Source organism: Falco rusticolus, chromosome 1, assembly GCF_015220075.1.
Source record: "Falco rusticolus isolate bFalRus1 chromosome 1, bFalRus1.pri, whole genome shotgun sequence".
Taxonomy (NCBI): Eukaryota; Metazoa; Chordata; class Aves; order Falconiformes; family Falconidae; genus Falco; species Falco rusticolus.
The window spans coordinates 12,123,343-12,137,292 of NC_051187.1; the positions used below are offsets into that span (position 1 = coordinate 12,123,343).

A 13,950-nucleotide genomic window follows, 5' to 3' on the forward strand; every position below is an offset into this window, starting at 1 on the left:
GCTGGACGCAAAAAAATGATTTAAAACTTGGAACAATTGTTAAGGTGAGCTTTGTTGCAAGGCTGGCATTATTTGCTGATTAAGTTAATAGGCCTAAAAAACTCTTTTATGGAGGTGACTGCCAAGAAACACATTTGCCCTGAAACCATCAAGATTAGTTGCAACCTTAAAGGTCTTTGAAATGAGATGAGTTTCTCTTTGACCTAGCACCTGTCAACAGCCACCGGCTACCTTACTCTTCTGGAAACGCTGCAATGCAGGAGATGACAGTCGAACTTGCACTGGCTACTGTTCTAAAAACCAACAGTTGCTCGTCTCGCGTAGCTGGGCGTGTGATACCCACAGCCCGTCCCTTCACATGTGACAAGAGCAGCTCAGAGCAAACCCCGGCATACGGCACCCTGCGCTGAGCGCGTCACCCAGTGTAGCAGTCGCTAGCACACACCGTGCCAATGTCACAGCCAGCTCCGAGGGGCACCCCCGAGGCCAAATAAACACAACATTTGCCGAAATACAGAGGTAGAGTGCAATTGCCTGGAGGAAGCCCAGCACACTCATCTGCAGCGCTTCCGTATCCATCCCTCATTATCTCGTGACCCAGCTCTGTGTATTGAGACCTACATTATCAGACTCAGAACCGGCTACAAGAAAGGAGATAAAAAATAATTCTGAACATCTATTCAGCTGAATATTAAGTCAAGAACCTTGTATCAGATGATGCCTTTTTAAAGAATCTTAACAGAACTATTAAAAATATTTTTTCTTGACAACTTTTCGTACTGAGAACTAGCACAAGGTCTTAGATGCACTACAGAAATGTACCTGCTACAAAAAAAAAAAAAAAAAAAAAAAAAAAGGTACTAACTGTGCTGGTTCAGTGGAAGCATAATACAAATCGGGCTGATCATTAACACCACGTTTAAAGCGGCAGGCTGACTTCCAGTCCCAAACTAAGACAGCTTAAGGCAACAGATGCCACAAGTTTTTGTCTTGGGTTTTTATATACAGAAGTCATGTTTAAAGCAAAGAAAATATAGCTCAATTTTTAGAACTCTAGAACCCGTATAGCACAAAAGAGGCACAATGGAGGAATACTCTAAGTGGCATGGTTTGCATAGGACTTGCTCTAACTAGTGCCCATTTAATACAGAAAATCAGGCTCACTGCGCAATGCTCACCTGGAAGTGCACATGCAAATGCTCAAACCAACTAGCTCCTCAAGACAAACTGGTGCATCAAATGTGTCAGAATCCAGACTAATGGAAGGAAGTACATACTGATGTGCCTGGACTTGCATTCCCCTTTTTCGGCGTGCTATGGTAAACCCGGTAAAGGACTTACACACAGGAAGACAGAAAGATACTTGCATTTTTAAAAAAAATGTTATTACAGTAGAGGACAGGATTTTCTCAATTAGAATAAACAAATTTGATTGCTTCAAGCATAGTCAAAATTGAGAGACTGTGCAGTATAGCTCAAAACTTGGACTGTGTCCTGTCTGAAGGATAATTCATGGCCATCATTCAAACTCAGGTTAAAAAGATTACAAGAGCTGCTAAATAAAGTAAGATGGCGAGTTATATGAAGGTCTCCATTACAGCATTTTGGCTTCATCTTTTTTTACTTGAGGTACTTATGGATTCAATGGAATCCTAGAGCATTAGACAATCAAGAAACCCAGGACACATTTTCCAACTTAAATTTTATAAATTACAACTCTTAAAAGGGGGGAAAAAAAGCATTGCAGCATTTTCACACTTCCTTTTCCTTTCTCACAGGCCAACACAATGTCTGAAAGAAGCTCGACCAAAGCACTAAAATCCATGTGACCCACAAAAAGACAGCTACTTTGTTGCCAGAAGTGAAAGCAAAATATCTAATAAACAGTTGAGACATGTGGCTTGATGCTTTTTGTTAATGCAGTCTGAAAACTAGTAACACAAATAAAACACACAGGTTTTCAACATTCCTACAAGATGTTGTTACACCGAAAATTCCCGGTAGCAATTTCTCAAATGGAAATCTTTGGAATATTATGTGCAATAATTACTCATCATGAAACAAGTTTGGCTTGTTTCACTAAATGCTTGCCCAGCAATACTCAAATTGCTGGTTTGTTTTTATAACCTAGTTTATTTTTCTTGTCCTATTTTAAAATGTTTCATGCATACCAATATTTTAAAATATGGATTATATTAGACAGCTCTGTCTCAGCCTAAGTATTAGAGTAAACAGTAGTGAATCAATTGTGCTTGGAGTTGAATTACAAGTCTTATCTAGAATGAAAACATTTCTGTAGGCATCTTATAAATACCATTAAGTGCAAGAAGTGCACATTATGACAAAAACAAATTACACCCAAGCTCCACCCTGACATTAAAGAATTTATGGGAGCCAAGAGAGCCACCCACAAAGACACTAATATACAGTATCAGCATTAGAACCATCCACCAGTACAAGCTACCTTTGGAATGGAAGTTTCACATCAGTATGTACAACCCTCAAAAAGTAAATTTCAACATTTTTTCACATAGTTTCAGGATACAAAAACTTACACAGAAATTCTTTGAACTGCCATTAATTACACAAAACCTACTAATATTTACTGTTTTCAGAACTATTTTTAGTTCAAAGAAGTGAACTAAACCACTCAAAAGCTCAAAGAATTTGTCAGTTAAAGCAGAAAAAGACCCTCGCTCACACATACAATCATTAGGGAATACAAGTCAATCGTTATGTTTTGATTTCCTGAAATTTAGGAAGAACCTCTTAACTCATATACCAGTTTTAATTCACATTTACTTAACAGTTACTTAGGCAAATTGCTTTTACTTCCTGGAAGCTTCAATAAATAGGAAATTAAAACCAACTCAGTGAAAACTCATTTACATTTTCTTTGGCGCCAAGGGTTGAAAAATCGCATTGAGCCTTTCGTAATCCTCCTGGCCTACTCATTACACAGGATGAAGAAAGTAATTCTAGAATTTAGATAGAAGCTCCTTTAAAAAATAAATAAATTTTGGACTCATTAACTTATTAAAGGTCATTTCTATAGACCTGTTTGAACCACGCAAGTACTACAGTAGAGATGAATAATGGGAAAGAAATCCATTACACACTGCTGAAGCCACGGATTAGCAAGCACATTCTGTTCCACATTCTTTCCTTTAACTGTCTCTATCACAATACCGAGACCAGTACTTACCACTTTCTCGTTAACCTGACCTGCCTGTGCGTCGTGCCCTCCAGACACCACAACCACTACAGAACGGCACCAGCCTCTGCAACAGGCAGGCAAAGCCGAAGGAACGCACGTGCTTGCATCTGGGGGAACCGTGAGGGACCGGCAGTCCATAGCAGCTGCAACTAACTTGTGCAAACCAAAAATCCCACCAAGACCCTACTGTTCACATTACCTCTAATTGATAATTTCCAATACAAAAAATTATAATTTTTGCATCCATTTTCTCACCTGTACAACTGACGACTGCAAAGCTGGGGGGGGAGGAAGCAAAAAACATTCATGTTAGCAGAGTTTCATGCAAGTGTTTCCATTTTCCCTCCCTGTATCCAACATCTACACACTGTGAGCTAGGCAACACCGGATTATTTTATCAATAAAATTCAAAAGGTAAATCTTTACAAGAAAAGCTCTCTACATCCATATGAATTTTGTATTCAAAAGAAAATCAATTTAACACATCCATAAATTCTCTTAATTCCAAATCCTAGCTGCTCCTGCACATACCCTGGAAGCTAGTTTGGCTTTTTAAAATACATTTACTTTCCACAGCTGGCCCTTTTTAAAATGATGATATACTGCATTGTCTGAATACAACTTTGTTAGCTACAGATTAAACAGAAAAAAACTTGCACAAAAGTTCAAATGTGACTGAAAAAGTATTATCTCATTTTAAATTATAGGCCATCTTAAAAAAACTGTATCAAAGGTTATCAAATTTCTATGTAGTAAAAACACCAAACCCCCCAAACCCCCAGATTTTTAAAAAAGAGTTTACACCAAATTTGCAGATTATTTATAACAACAGACAACAGCAGAAACTGGAAAGTATCACAGCAAAATAAGGCCACTGTAACAGTACAGCTACTGCTGAGGAAGCTTTCAGGCATTTTAGCGTAGGAAAACTGAAGGAGAGAGAGATGCTTTTTCAACCTGTGGCAGAAGGTTTCACCTATGCACAGAATTGAGCAAGCACCTACATACTTTAAAGCGTAACGGCTAAATGGTGAAGCCTGACAGCTTTAGCACATCAGAACTGGGACTAAAAGCCACTACAGATACTGCAGAAAACCAGGAGGAGCCTGAACGCTGGAGTACTGTCTGTTCCATAAGGGAAAGAAATAGGAGCCAAAAGAAAAAAAAAACAAAGAACGCAGGATGACTTAAAATTAAAGGGACAAGTCAGGCAAAATTATCTCCACAGAAGCACTTGAAACTGCTATGAGCAGGACAAAGACTTCATTTGTCATAAGGAGAAATAAAGACAATGGATCAGATGAAATACAGAATATGATTTTCAAGATCTATAAACTGGTAAATTACGGATGCGAGGATTTAGCAACAAAATCCCAATAAAGTAAAATATAAAAAAAAGAATGGAATCACTAGATCTCTCGAGCATGGTCACATTAAGGCAATAGCCATACATCTATCTGCAAGGCCAGTCAGTATGTACAGAAAGGGAGAAGAAACTGAAGGCGAAAGGAAGACAAAGCAAAACCACACGCAGTATTTCAGAAGTGTAACTGACAGCAGCAGAGAAAGTGGCTTAGCCATGAAGCTGGCAGAACACAAAGGGACCAAATACAAAATTATATTGGAGTAAGACACGTGGGCAAGGCTATCAGGCAGTCTGGAATGCATCTCCGAATTTGTATTTGTGAGATTGTTTACTTTTGGCAAAGGGAAGAGGAAGGTGGAGAACAGCTGTCTTAATTGTTTGTTTAAAATAATACAACATTCCAGGTAAAAATATACATTTATACTTGATACAAACCTCTTGATGGATTTGCTTAAGTCCCTCCAATGACTTTTCATTGAAATAGTATGTTACAGATCTGCAAAGGTATACAAAATGTTTAAGACTGGTTTCCTAATTTTGCTATAATTTTTCTTCTGACTTCATTGTACTTGCAAACAGAAAAACAATCATTTGGTTTCCAAATTATGCTCAACATAAACATGCAATATTTAATTCTAAATAGTTCAGCAAACATAATAACGTAAGTTCTTTCCTTATCATGTAGCAAGCTCATTCTTAAAGGACTCTAAAAATTTAGTGTCACTTACTAACAGCATTATAACCAGTAATATACCAAATACACTTCTCAGCTCAGTTGTATTTCTGGACTCCAACATTTCTGCAATTTTTCCACTAATTTCAAATATTTCCTACTCCTAAAAACGCTCTGCCTCTTTTTCTCTAGCTTTCCAACTTACTTGAAAAAGGAAATCTAAGATTAACACAAATTCTTTTAATAGACACTATTGGTAAATACAATTCTTGTTTGTCAATAATTAAAGCGATAAAAATCAGTGCACACTTTGGTATCTATTATTTTAATTCATCTCCGTATATTCAGCTTGTACAAACAATGACAACATCAGATTTGTTAGATGTCACCGCTTTAGATACCTTTGTATGACTGCATCAGAATGTTCTCAGAAGTAAAATAAAAAAGATTAACCAGAGAGTAATTATCCAACTTTTAGACAAAAATTACCCTGAAAGTCTGTCTGTTTCCTTACAATACCTTTCTTCAAGGTACACGTATCTATGACTCCTGCAGAACTGTATTTATTTTCAGTGAAGTTTGCACACTGGAGCCTTACTTTCCACTGCCTCGATCTTAAACAGCTGCTCATTCCAATTTAAGTCATGCTAGTATAAAATTCTACTGCTAACACAACTTTCAAATTGCAGTTTTTGCAATAAAGGTTTTCAACCATTTTTCACATGTGATTCTTGTGAAAGAAAGTTGAATGACTCATTTCTTTAATCACAACATCAAAGCAAAGACATCTCCAAATAATTCTGCCAACTACTCTGGCTACATCTCCTATATGTAGTATGTGTTTGTGTACACACACATACACCCATATGTATCTCTCTCTCTCTCCCTATGTATACATACACGCACACACACATATATATCTGGACCAGCATTCAGCAGCAACAATTAAATCAGTCCAACTCAACAAGCTGCTTGAGGAGGTACTTCTCTAACACTGAAGATAAAAGACTGTCCCCCTCACCAGGATGACAGCATACTTAATTGGGAAAGGGGGGTTAATCTATATTTAAATGGTAACTTTGAACTCTTTCAAGTAAGGCAGCAAACGATCTCACTTTCCTGATGATGAATTCAGACTAAAGTTTATAGCATCATTGAATAAAACGTGAAGGTTTGGCATGACTGATCAAAACAAACAAAAATTCAATGGAAAAGAAGTTCAGTAAGATGGAGAGTTCCATAATTATACTCAGGAAGCTTTCAATAGACGAGACTTGAAAGGAAAATTTATAGTCAAGATAATCTTGCATTTATACCTGTTATTCTCTTCTGCTAATTTACACAGTGCATGGGTGATCTCAGCGCAGGCAAGAATTGCCCCATGGCGTGTATGCAGATCTGTGCCCACTGATAAAGGCAGAAGTCTTGGCAACACTGAAAGAGATCAAATAATTATTATTTTTTAAAAAAAATCAAAGCATAGTGACAGATCATAGTTCTAAATGTAATGACGTCTGCCTAGAAATAATACGGGAAAACCATTTCTGCGAAGTTAGGCCAATATATCCTGTCCATTATATGAAAACCAAGTTTTAAAAATATAAGTAAATACTGACAAAGCATACTAAACCACAACAAGACATTTTGTCCGCTCAACTACCTCCCTGTTTGACGTAAATAAAGTAACATACTTGCTGTTAGGCACTGGGCTGGCTGAGCGGTAAGGGAAATGAAGCTTGTACTTCCATGGAATTGCACTTCCATGTGCCGTGCATCTCCCCGGACCGCTACAAGGAGCCTCAGCAAGATCCGTACCTACAGCCCGCTGGGTGTCAGCTGCTGCCTTTCAGCCAGACCAAAGAGCAGCTAGTCCAGCCTCAGAACCTTGGACGGGCTGAGCAAAGGATCCGGAATCCATGCCAGGGAGCGTTTGATTACACACACAGCAGTCAAAAAGGAATTCTTCTGAAGATGTCAGACCGGACAAGACAAAACAGATCCCCTCACCCTTTATGACATCAAAGCCATATCAACAAAGCTAAAGCTAGGAATCCGAGGGATAGCTGCCTGAAGAGTTGCAACAGAGCTACACCCATTTATTTGTCTCGGAACTGGTAGGGTCCAGCATAGCTGGATAACTAAAGTCCACTCCCCAGATAAAAAAAGATCTGGCAGTATTTTATAATTTTTGCATAAAATCTGAAGACTGGTAAAGCCATTAGTGTCTCTATGCTGTATTAAGTTGCAGGTAAAGTCTTAGTTTTTATTAAGTCATGGAGCACATTTAAATCTTCTTAGTACATTTTTGCTACATAAGCTGGAATGTTGGTATGGCATGCTATGCGGAACTGACGTGTTACCTACCCACATTTGCCATGTATTCAGGAGCCCGTGGAGTAAGGTTATGCAGAGCTTTGGTTGAAAGTTCTCGAATAACACTGAAGATATAAAAAAGCATTTTTGGATTTTTGGGAGTTAGCAATTTAGTAGAAGTAACTAACGTATTGGAAAAAAAGTAACATCAGGAAGGGTCTTCTACCTCCAACCAAAATAAAGACCTCAGCAATATGCAAAAATACAGTATTCTCTGTCCATCCTATGCTTCCCCCCACCCCAAAAAAAGCCAACAACACAAACCCACGGACCAAACAGACAGCCTACAGCTAGCTTTTAGCTATATGAATAGAACTTATTGCTGAAAGAGACAAAGAAAAACATAAGTGTGGATGGTAGAACCTGAGGGCTCATTCTATGCATTGGCAGGGACACTACAGTAAACTATTATTATTTCTCATGATGCAAACTATTATCAGCACTGATATAATCTCATTTGTGTTATACATATTTTAATCTTCATGAACACTGAATATGACTAAGCACCATCTCTATGCATGAAATCTACTTCAATTATGATAATTGTATGGTGATGGTGTTTACCCCTCACATACACTATATACCATATAAATGTGTTTTATTAATCTATTAACAGATTGAGGTCATGGCAAAAAGACAAAATTCATAAACATGTTTTAAGTGACAGTATGCTAGGGAGGTATAGATAACATCAGCTACTACTTGCCCAGTTTCCTTCAGTCAAATGCTATTGCAAACTCTAGTGTAAGTAAAAATTACAAAAATAATATGGGAAAGCATGATATGCAGAATAGTCACTTGTGGATATTCATATTCAGACTTTATGAACTTACCTATCCCAGTGGTTAATCTTCATGTTAACTAAATGATCAATCATTGGCTGTGTATACTCAGGAAAGCCAGCAATATACACACTGCAAAAGAAATGTTCATGTAGACAGAGTACAAGAATCAACATCTGCATGCACTTTAAACAAGCTACTCCAACGATTTAAAACCTCCAGTTCTAAAGCAACCAAAAAAATTACTGAAATATGCCTTCTCCTATATGAGATGCAGCTGAATGAAATAACACAATCGGAAATATTTTACGATTATTGAAAAAATTAAATCACTTCTGTAAAAATTTCAGATTTTTTATAAAAAACACTATACGTACAAAAAGCTTGATAGCAATAAAAAGGAAAAATAAATATTTAATTCCCATTGTTTCATTCTATAAAATCTAGATGTGTATATATTAACTTAATTATTTCAGATTAGAGAAACATATCAATGATGTAATCCACAGTACAAAGTAAAATCAAGTTACAGAAACATGCTACAACTTCAAAAATACAATGGTCCCAAACCGAATACTAGCTTTTAATTTGTCCTTTTTAAAAATCAAGCATACACAAAAAGTCGATTCTGACAAAAATGTCCAAGCTACAAAGTCAAGGCTAAGAGGTAAGGGAACACCAGAATTAATTTTCTAGGTAGCCTGCATAATTATCTAACTTTACAGCCATGCTTGCTTTCCAATCTTCAGAAGCATCAACTACTGAAAGTTAAGGTCAACAAAAGTGAAATGTTTTTTCAGTATATCTGATGTATGTTAAATAATCTTGGAAAGCTAAACAATCAGTACAACGTGTTTGTGTCAAAACGGCATGCATAAAGGGACAAAATTAAGGACACACAGATTACCTTAATTTCACCTTTTCATATCTTTTGAGTGATTAACTTTACAACCATAATAGTGTTCCATTAATACATGTGTGCGTAATTAGAAGCAAAACAAAGACAAAACCCAAATAGTGTTGCATATTACCATACTGGTAATCTCTGCAATTCATCAGAAGACTAGGAATCCTGAAATCCACAGCACCGACCTCAGCCCCTTGAGCCAATACAGGATACACAAGTACTACCTACTGCTGCTGCGAGCCCTAGAGGAGGATTACACAGTTGGTTTTGCTGGCATCAACAACCAGTTGAGAAACGATAGAATTCATTACTCTCTGTTTCCTTTCCCTGTTCTGGAAGACCGTACAATAATAGACACGCTTCCCATGCCGTGTTTGAGGTCTCTTCTTCGTAGCTGTTTTTTGGGTGCTAGTTCTAGCACTCACCATTCTTTCCAGCCATTTTACTGGGAACATCCTTGCCCAGGTCATCAAACTTGATCTCTTGGTCGATGTCTGTAGCTTTAACTACAGTCCTCATCTCTTTTACCCTACTGAGTAATGCACATAGCCTTGGATACAAGTCTAGCCTTCCTGATAATGTTGATGGTAAGATTTTTGTATCCCACTTTACTTAGATTAAGAAGTTTCTCCCTTAACTCTGCTTTAACAAGCCCAGAACTCCTGTAATTACATAAATTCTTTACTCCCTGTTCACACAAAACGGGTTTCCTCTGCCTTCCATCCTCAGAAATAGTTATGATATTTGAGCTGAATCCTCCAAAGAACACGAGCAAGAAGTTTCAAAAAGGCATCCAGCTTGAAAAACTTGCATAAAACTATTCAGATTTAAAAGGATATAAGCAACTATTTATACACGCACACATATATGTATCATATATATATATGATACTGCTTCTCTACAAGAATATACCGACATTTATTAATGAAAACGAAGTTCAGCAGTAGAAATTGATACATTTTTTTCAAGCTTTTATTGCTCTGAGGAATCTAGCTTACCAACCTTCACACCCGCACAGCTCCCTTTCACATAGCGGCACTGTGCTGGCATACAAAGTGTCCCAGGACTGTTTTGTCTGGGTGGGGGAAGGGCAGCTAAAGATTCTAGATCTGGCATATGAACCTCAAGCAGCTTTTTCCAGCTACATAAACAGTTACACCACCTTAAGGCATACCAATCAGAAAGGCCCATTCTTCCTACCACATCATAATGACATCTGTTTTCTGTGCAGCCAAATACATGCTTATGTACTTCTCCTTCGATGTTACTCAGAAAAAAATACGGAAATACTTAAGTATTGACCCCAATAATGACATCCTGCTTGAAGAGCAAAATGGTAAAGACATTTAAAAGTAAAATAATGAATGAGATGACAAATACTTTACAAAGAGCTGGATTAATAACACTGAACATGGTTTCAAGGGATCACGCTAAGTGCATAAAACTAGTTATAAAGAATGCACAAATTTATTCTTTCTGTTGCACAATTTAAAGGCAGGCATAAGAGTGGAAGAAAAATCAACAGCAAAAATACTTCCACTCTGATAAGTAATGTTCCTACAAAAACCCTGGAAATCACAATGAAAAGGAGTAATAAATGAGCATTTGAAAATAAATAATATATTAATAATTCAGCTCTCAAAAAGTAAGTAGAATATTAGTCTTCAAACCAAAATTATAAAAAGAGAGAAAACAGAAACTGCTTTGTCAATTTTGAATATTTTCGATTTTCTAGTAGTACAAAAAGCCAGAGTTACAAAAATCCCATGGATGTTACATGAATCTAGAGCAGCATCGAATACCAGGCCACCGCGTCTCCCCACCTCAACTCAGTAGGCGGGAGCTCTGGGCATCAACGTAGGAGGAGGGTGTGGACCCCAGAAGGAATGACAGTAGGTAAAAGGTAAACATATGTACAGCCTGAAATGATTATGCACAAAAGGAACAATATGGAGGTGAAGACATTAATAATAATAATTAAAAAAAAGTAATAGTCGAGGAGAGGATAGAGGGTTCCAGTGCAAATTTTCTCAAAAAACTGCTCATTGGAAGTCACAAAGCTGGCAATGGCATACACCATCACATCTGTTTGCTGTTTCTGTTCCCCAAGAATATAACCTTTTCAAGCCTTCCTAACCTGCTGGTTTCTGAGCAACGTGCAACTCCATAGTGCAATTTATCTGACCTATCTTAAAATGATCTGAATCACCTTCTGTAGGTGCCTGTCTCTTTGCATTGGCTACGGAGAGAGGCTAGACACCTAGGCTAGACTGTCTTAGACAACTAAAGCTCGAACCCAGCCTTGAGTCTTTTTCATCTTCTAATGACGAAGTGCAATCTTTTGTTTTAGTCATCCTGCGCACCCAGCTTGCCTCTGAATTCCCCTGACTTCAGCATTATTGTGTTTTCCGATAGCTGACCAGAACAGAAGACAGTATTCCAAGACAAGCTACTGATTTATAGCATCACCACACTAGTTTCGGTATTTCCCATTACAGTCTTTGCAGACTCCATCCTGCAGTGATCAGATTTTTCAAATGCAACTGCATACTGTGGTTAGATTTTTACTGAGCTATGAGAAATACAGCCACTCAAGTTAAAGGTCTATGCACAAATGACAAATTCAACAACTTGTGCAAAGTCTTTTTTAAAATGGGCTTTAGTTTATTTTTTTTTTTTTTTTTACACACATCAGAGTCTGTCTGCCATCATAACAGCCTCTCCTTTTACTACAGCACTTCAAAATCCCCCACTCTTATCTAAGACCAGCTCACACAGTTCCGTGACACCTGTGAATACTGCCTCTTGGCTGCATCCTCCACACAGACAAGGAAATCATGGTCACATTTTCACTGTGTCTTACACATAACAAGCGGTTTGATGCAGCAATAAGAAAAAACAAATTTTAATTTATTCGGAAACAACAGTAATAAACATAATGTTCAGTAAGGTGAAACAATCAGACATATATTTCCTTATGTAAAAGGGGTCACTCATGTTTAAGAAAACTAATGCTTAGAAACTTACCTTATAGTCAGATAACAGTTAACTCTGTTACCAACAGCGAAATAATCAGCTGCAGTTAGAATGTCTATGCCATGTGGAAAGGTGCCCTACGAAGCAGCATAGGGAAGAGGGAAAAACCCAAGAATTTATTATCTTGAAACGGAAAATACTTTCCAAATAGGCAACATTATTGAAAACAAATCTACTACTACTCACCAAGCACTGAAAAAATACAGTTTCATTTCTAATTTATAGTAAAATCACTTGTATCAAAGATATAAAGGGTATCGGATATAGAAACAGTAAAATACCTAGCTTCACTTATGAGTCAATGATAATCAGTCAAAATAAATAGCAGCAGGTAATAAACTATGCAATAGCTATCTTACCTTCAAGTCATATCCAAATATGTATTTGGTGAATGCATGGCTATGTATGTACACAAAAAATTATTTTTCTACAAGAAAGTTTAGATAAATGTAAACATGGTTTTAGTTTATGTGAAGGAACAAGTATCTGCTGTGATTTTTATGAAGTATAAAATTAGAGATTTAGGCACCAAGAAATGCATCACATGTAGAACACATGGGAGTTCAATTACTTCTGTTTGTTTATATTTAAAATGAATTGTTAATGAACTAAAAGAATTGGGTTGGTTTGTTTTTGAAAATAACACTGGTTCCCAGCAAAGCCTGAAACACTGAATCCTACAGAAGCATCACACTTCTGACATCAGCGCTCAAAAATTTCTGTTTTTAGAAGACAAATTATCTTTCTAAATATGCAATTGCCATCTAAAAATTTGCCTTCTTATATAAGCAATACAAGTCAGATATTCAGAATTCCGATTGGCTATGGCTGATTTAACATACTACCATGCATCAAAGCTGTGTTTTGGAATGGAAGAGGCAGCAAAGACTCCACAAGCCATAATTAAGTCCAAATGGAAAACAGCCAACTGAAAGACACTACGCTCACCTACAAAAGGGACAATCACATGATATTTAAGCAATAGGGCTATGTGGAAGTACAGGTTCTGGATATGATACAGTTTTGTTTGTTTACAGCTCACTCATCCCTTCTACATTAGAATATAGTCATGCAAAAATAGTGGAAAATATCTCTAGATCTAAGCCTGAATAATTAAAGAAGTATATACTGCAAGCAGTGGGAAGCTATGAGCTACTGCAGAGGTCTTCTTCTGGGAAGCATAACACCAACAGTCCAAAAAAACAAGGCCTGGAACCTCAGCAAACCAAGAAGGACAGACACAATATTCGTGGCTTATCCAAGAGACTACCTGGAAGCACCAATAACTCAAAGGTGAAATGAACACTCTCCAAAAACTAGTGAAACACTGATTAGGGAGAAGAATGTACACAGGAGAAACGCCTCAGTATGATTTGTGGCCAAACACCAAGACATACAATGAAATATGTAAGAATGTATCCACACGAATGTATTACATAAGGAAAATCAGGGCTAAAAAATTTTCAACTCTAGCTGCCAGTTGGACCTTGCTATTTATTACTTGACTGTCAGTGTGCCGATTTGATGCCATCTCACCGAAGGTCACGGTGCCACACTGCATGTCAGTGAGACAGCAAAATTCCTGAGACCAAGTTC

At 37.3% G+C, this 13,950-nt stretch overlaps 1 protein-coding gene across 2 annotated transcripts in view; it reads right to left on the bottom strand.

Annotated features, from left to right (window-relative positions):
- Positions 1 to 13,950, bottom strand: part of TBCD (tubulin folding cofactor D) — a 129,570-nt gene that overhangs the window by 44,545 nt on the left and 71,075 nt on the right. For both annotated transcript variants that reach the window (XM_037409815.1, XM_037409824.1), the window contains exons 18-23: positions 12,346 to 12,431; positions 8,463 to 8,543; positions 7,621 to 7,694; positions 6,573 to 6,690; positions 5,019 to 5,079; positions 3,473 to 3,495 (exon numbers count right to left, since the gene is read on the bottom strand). In XM_037409815.1, coding sequence (XP_037265712.1) covers positions 3,473 to 3,495; positions 5,019 to 5,079; positions 6,573 to 6,690; positions 7,621 to 7,694; positions 8,463 to 8,543; positions 12,346 to 12,431 — 443 coding nt within the window. The remainder of the gene's footprint in view (positions 1 to 3,472; positions 3,496 to 5,018; positions 5,080 to 6,572; positions 6,691 to 7,620; positions 7,695 to 8,462; positions 8,544 to 12,345; positions 12,432 to 13,950) is intronic.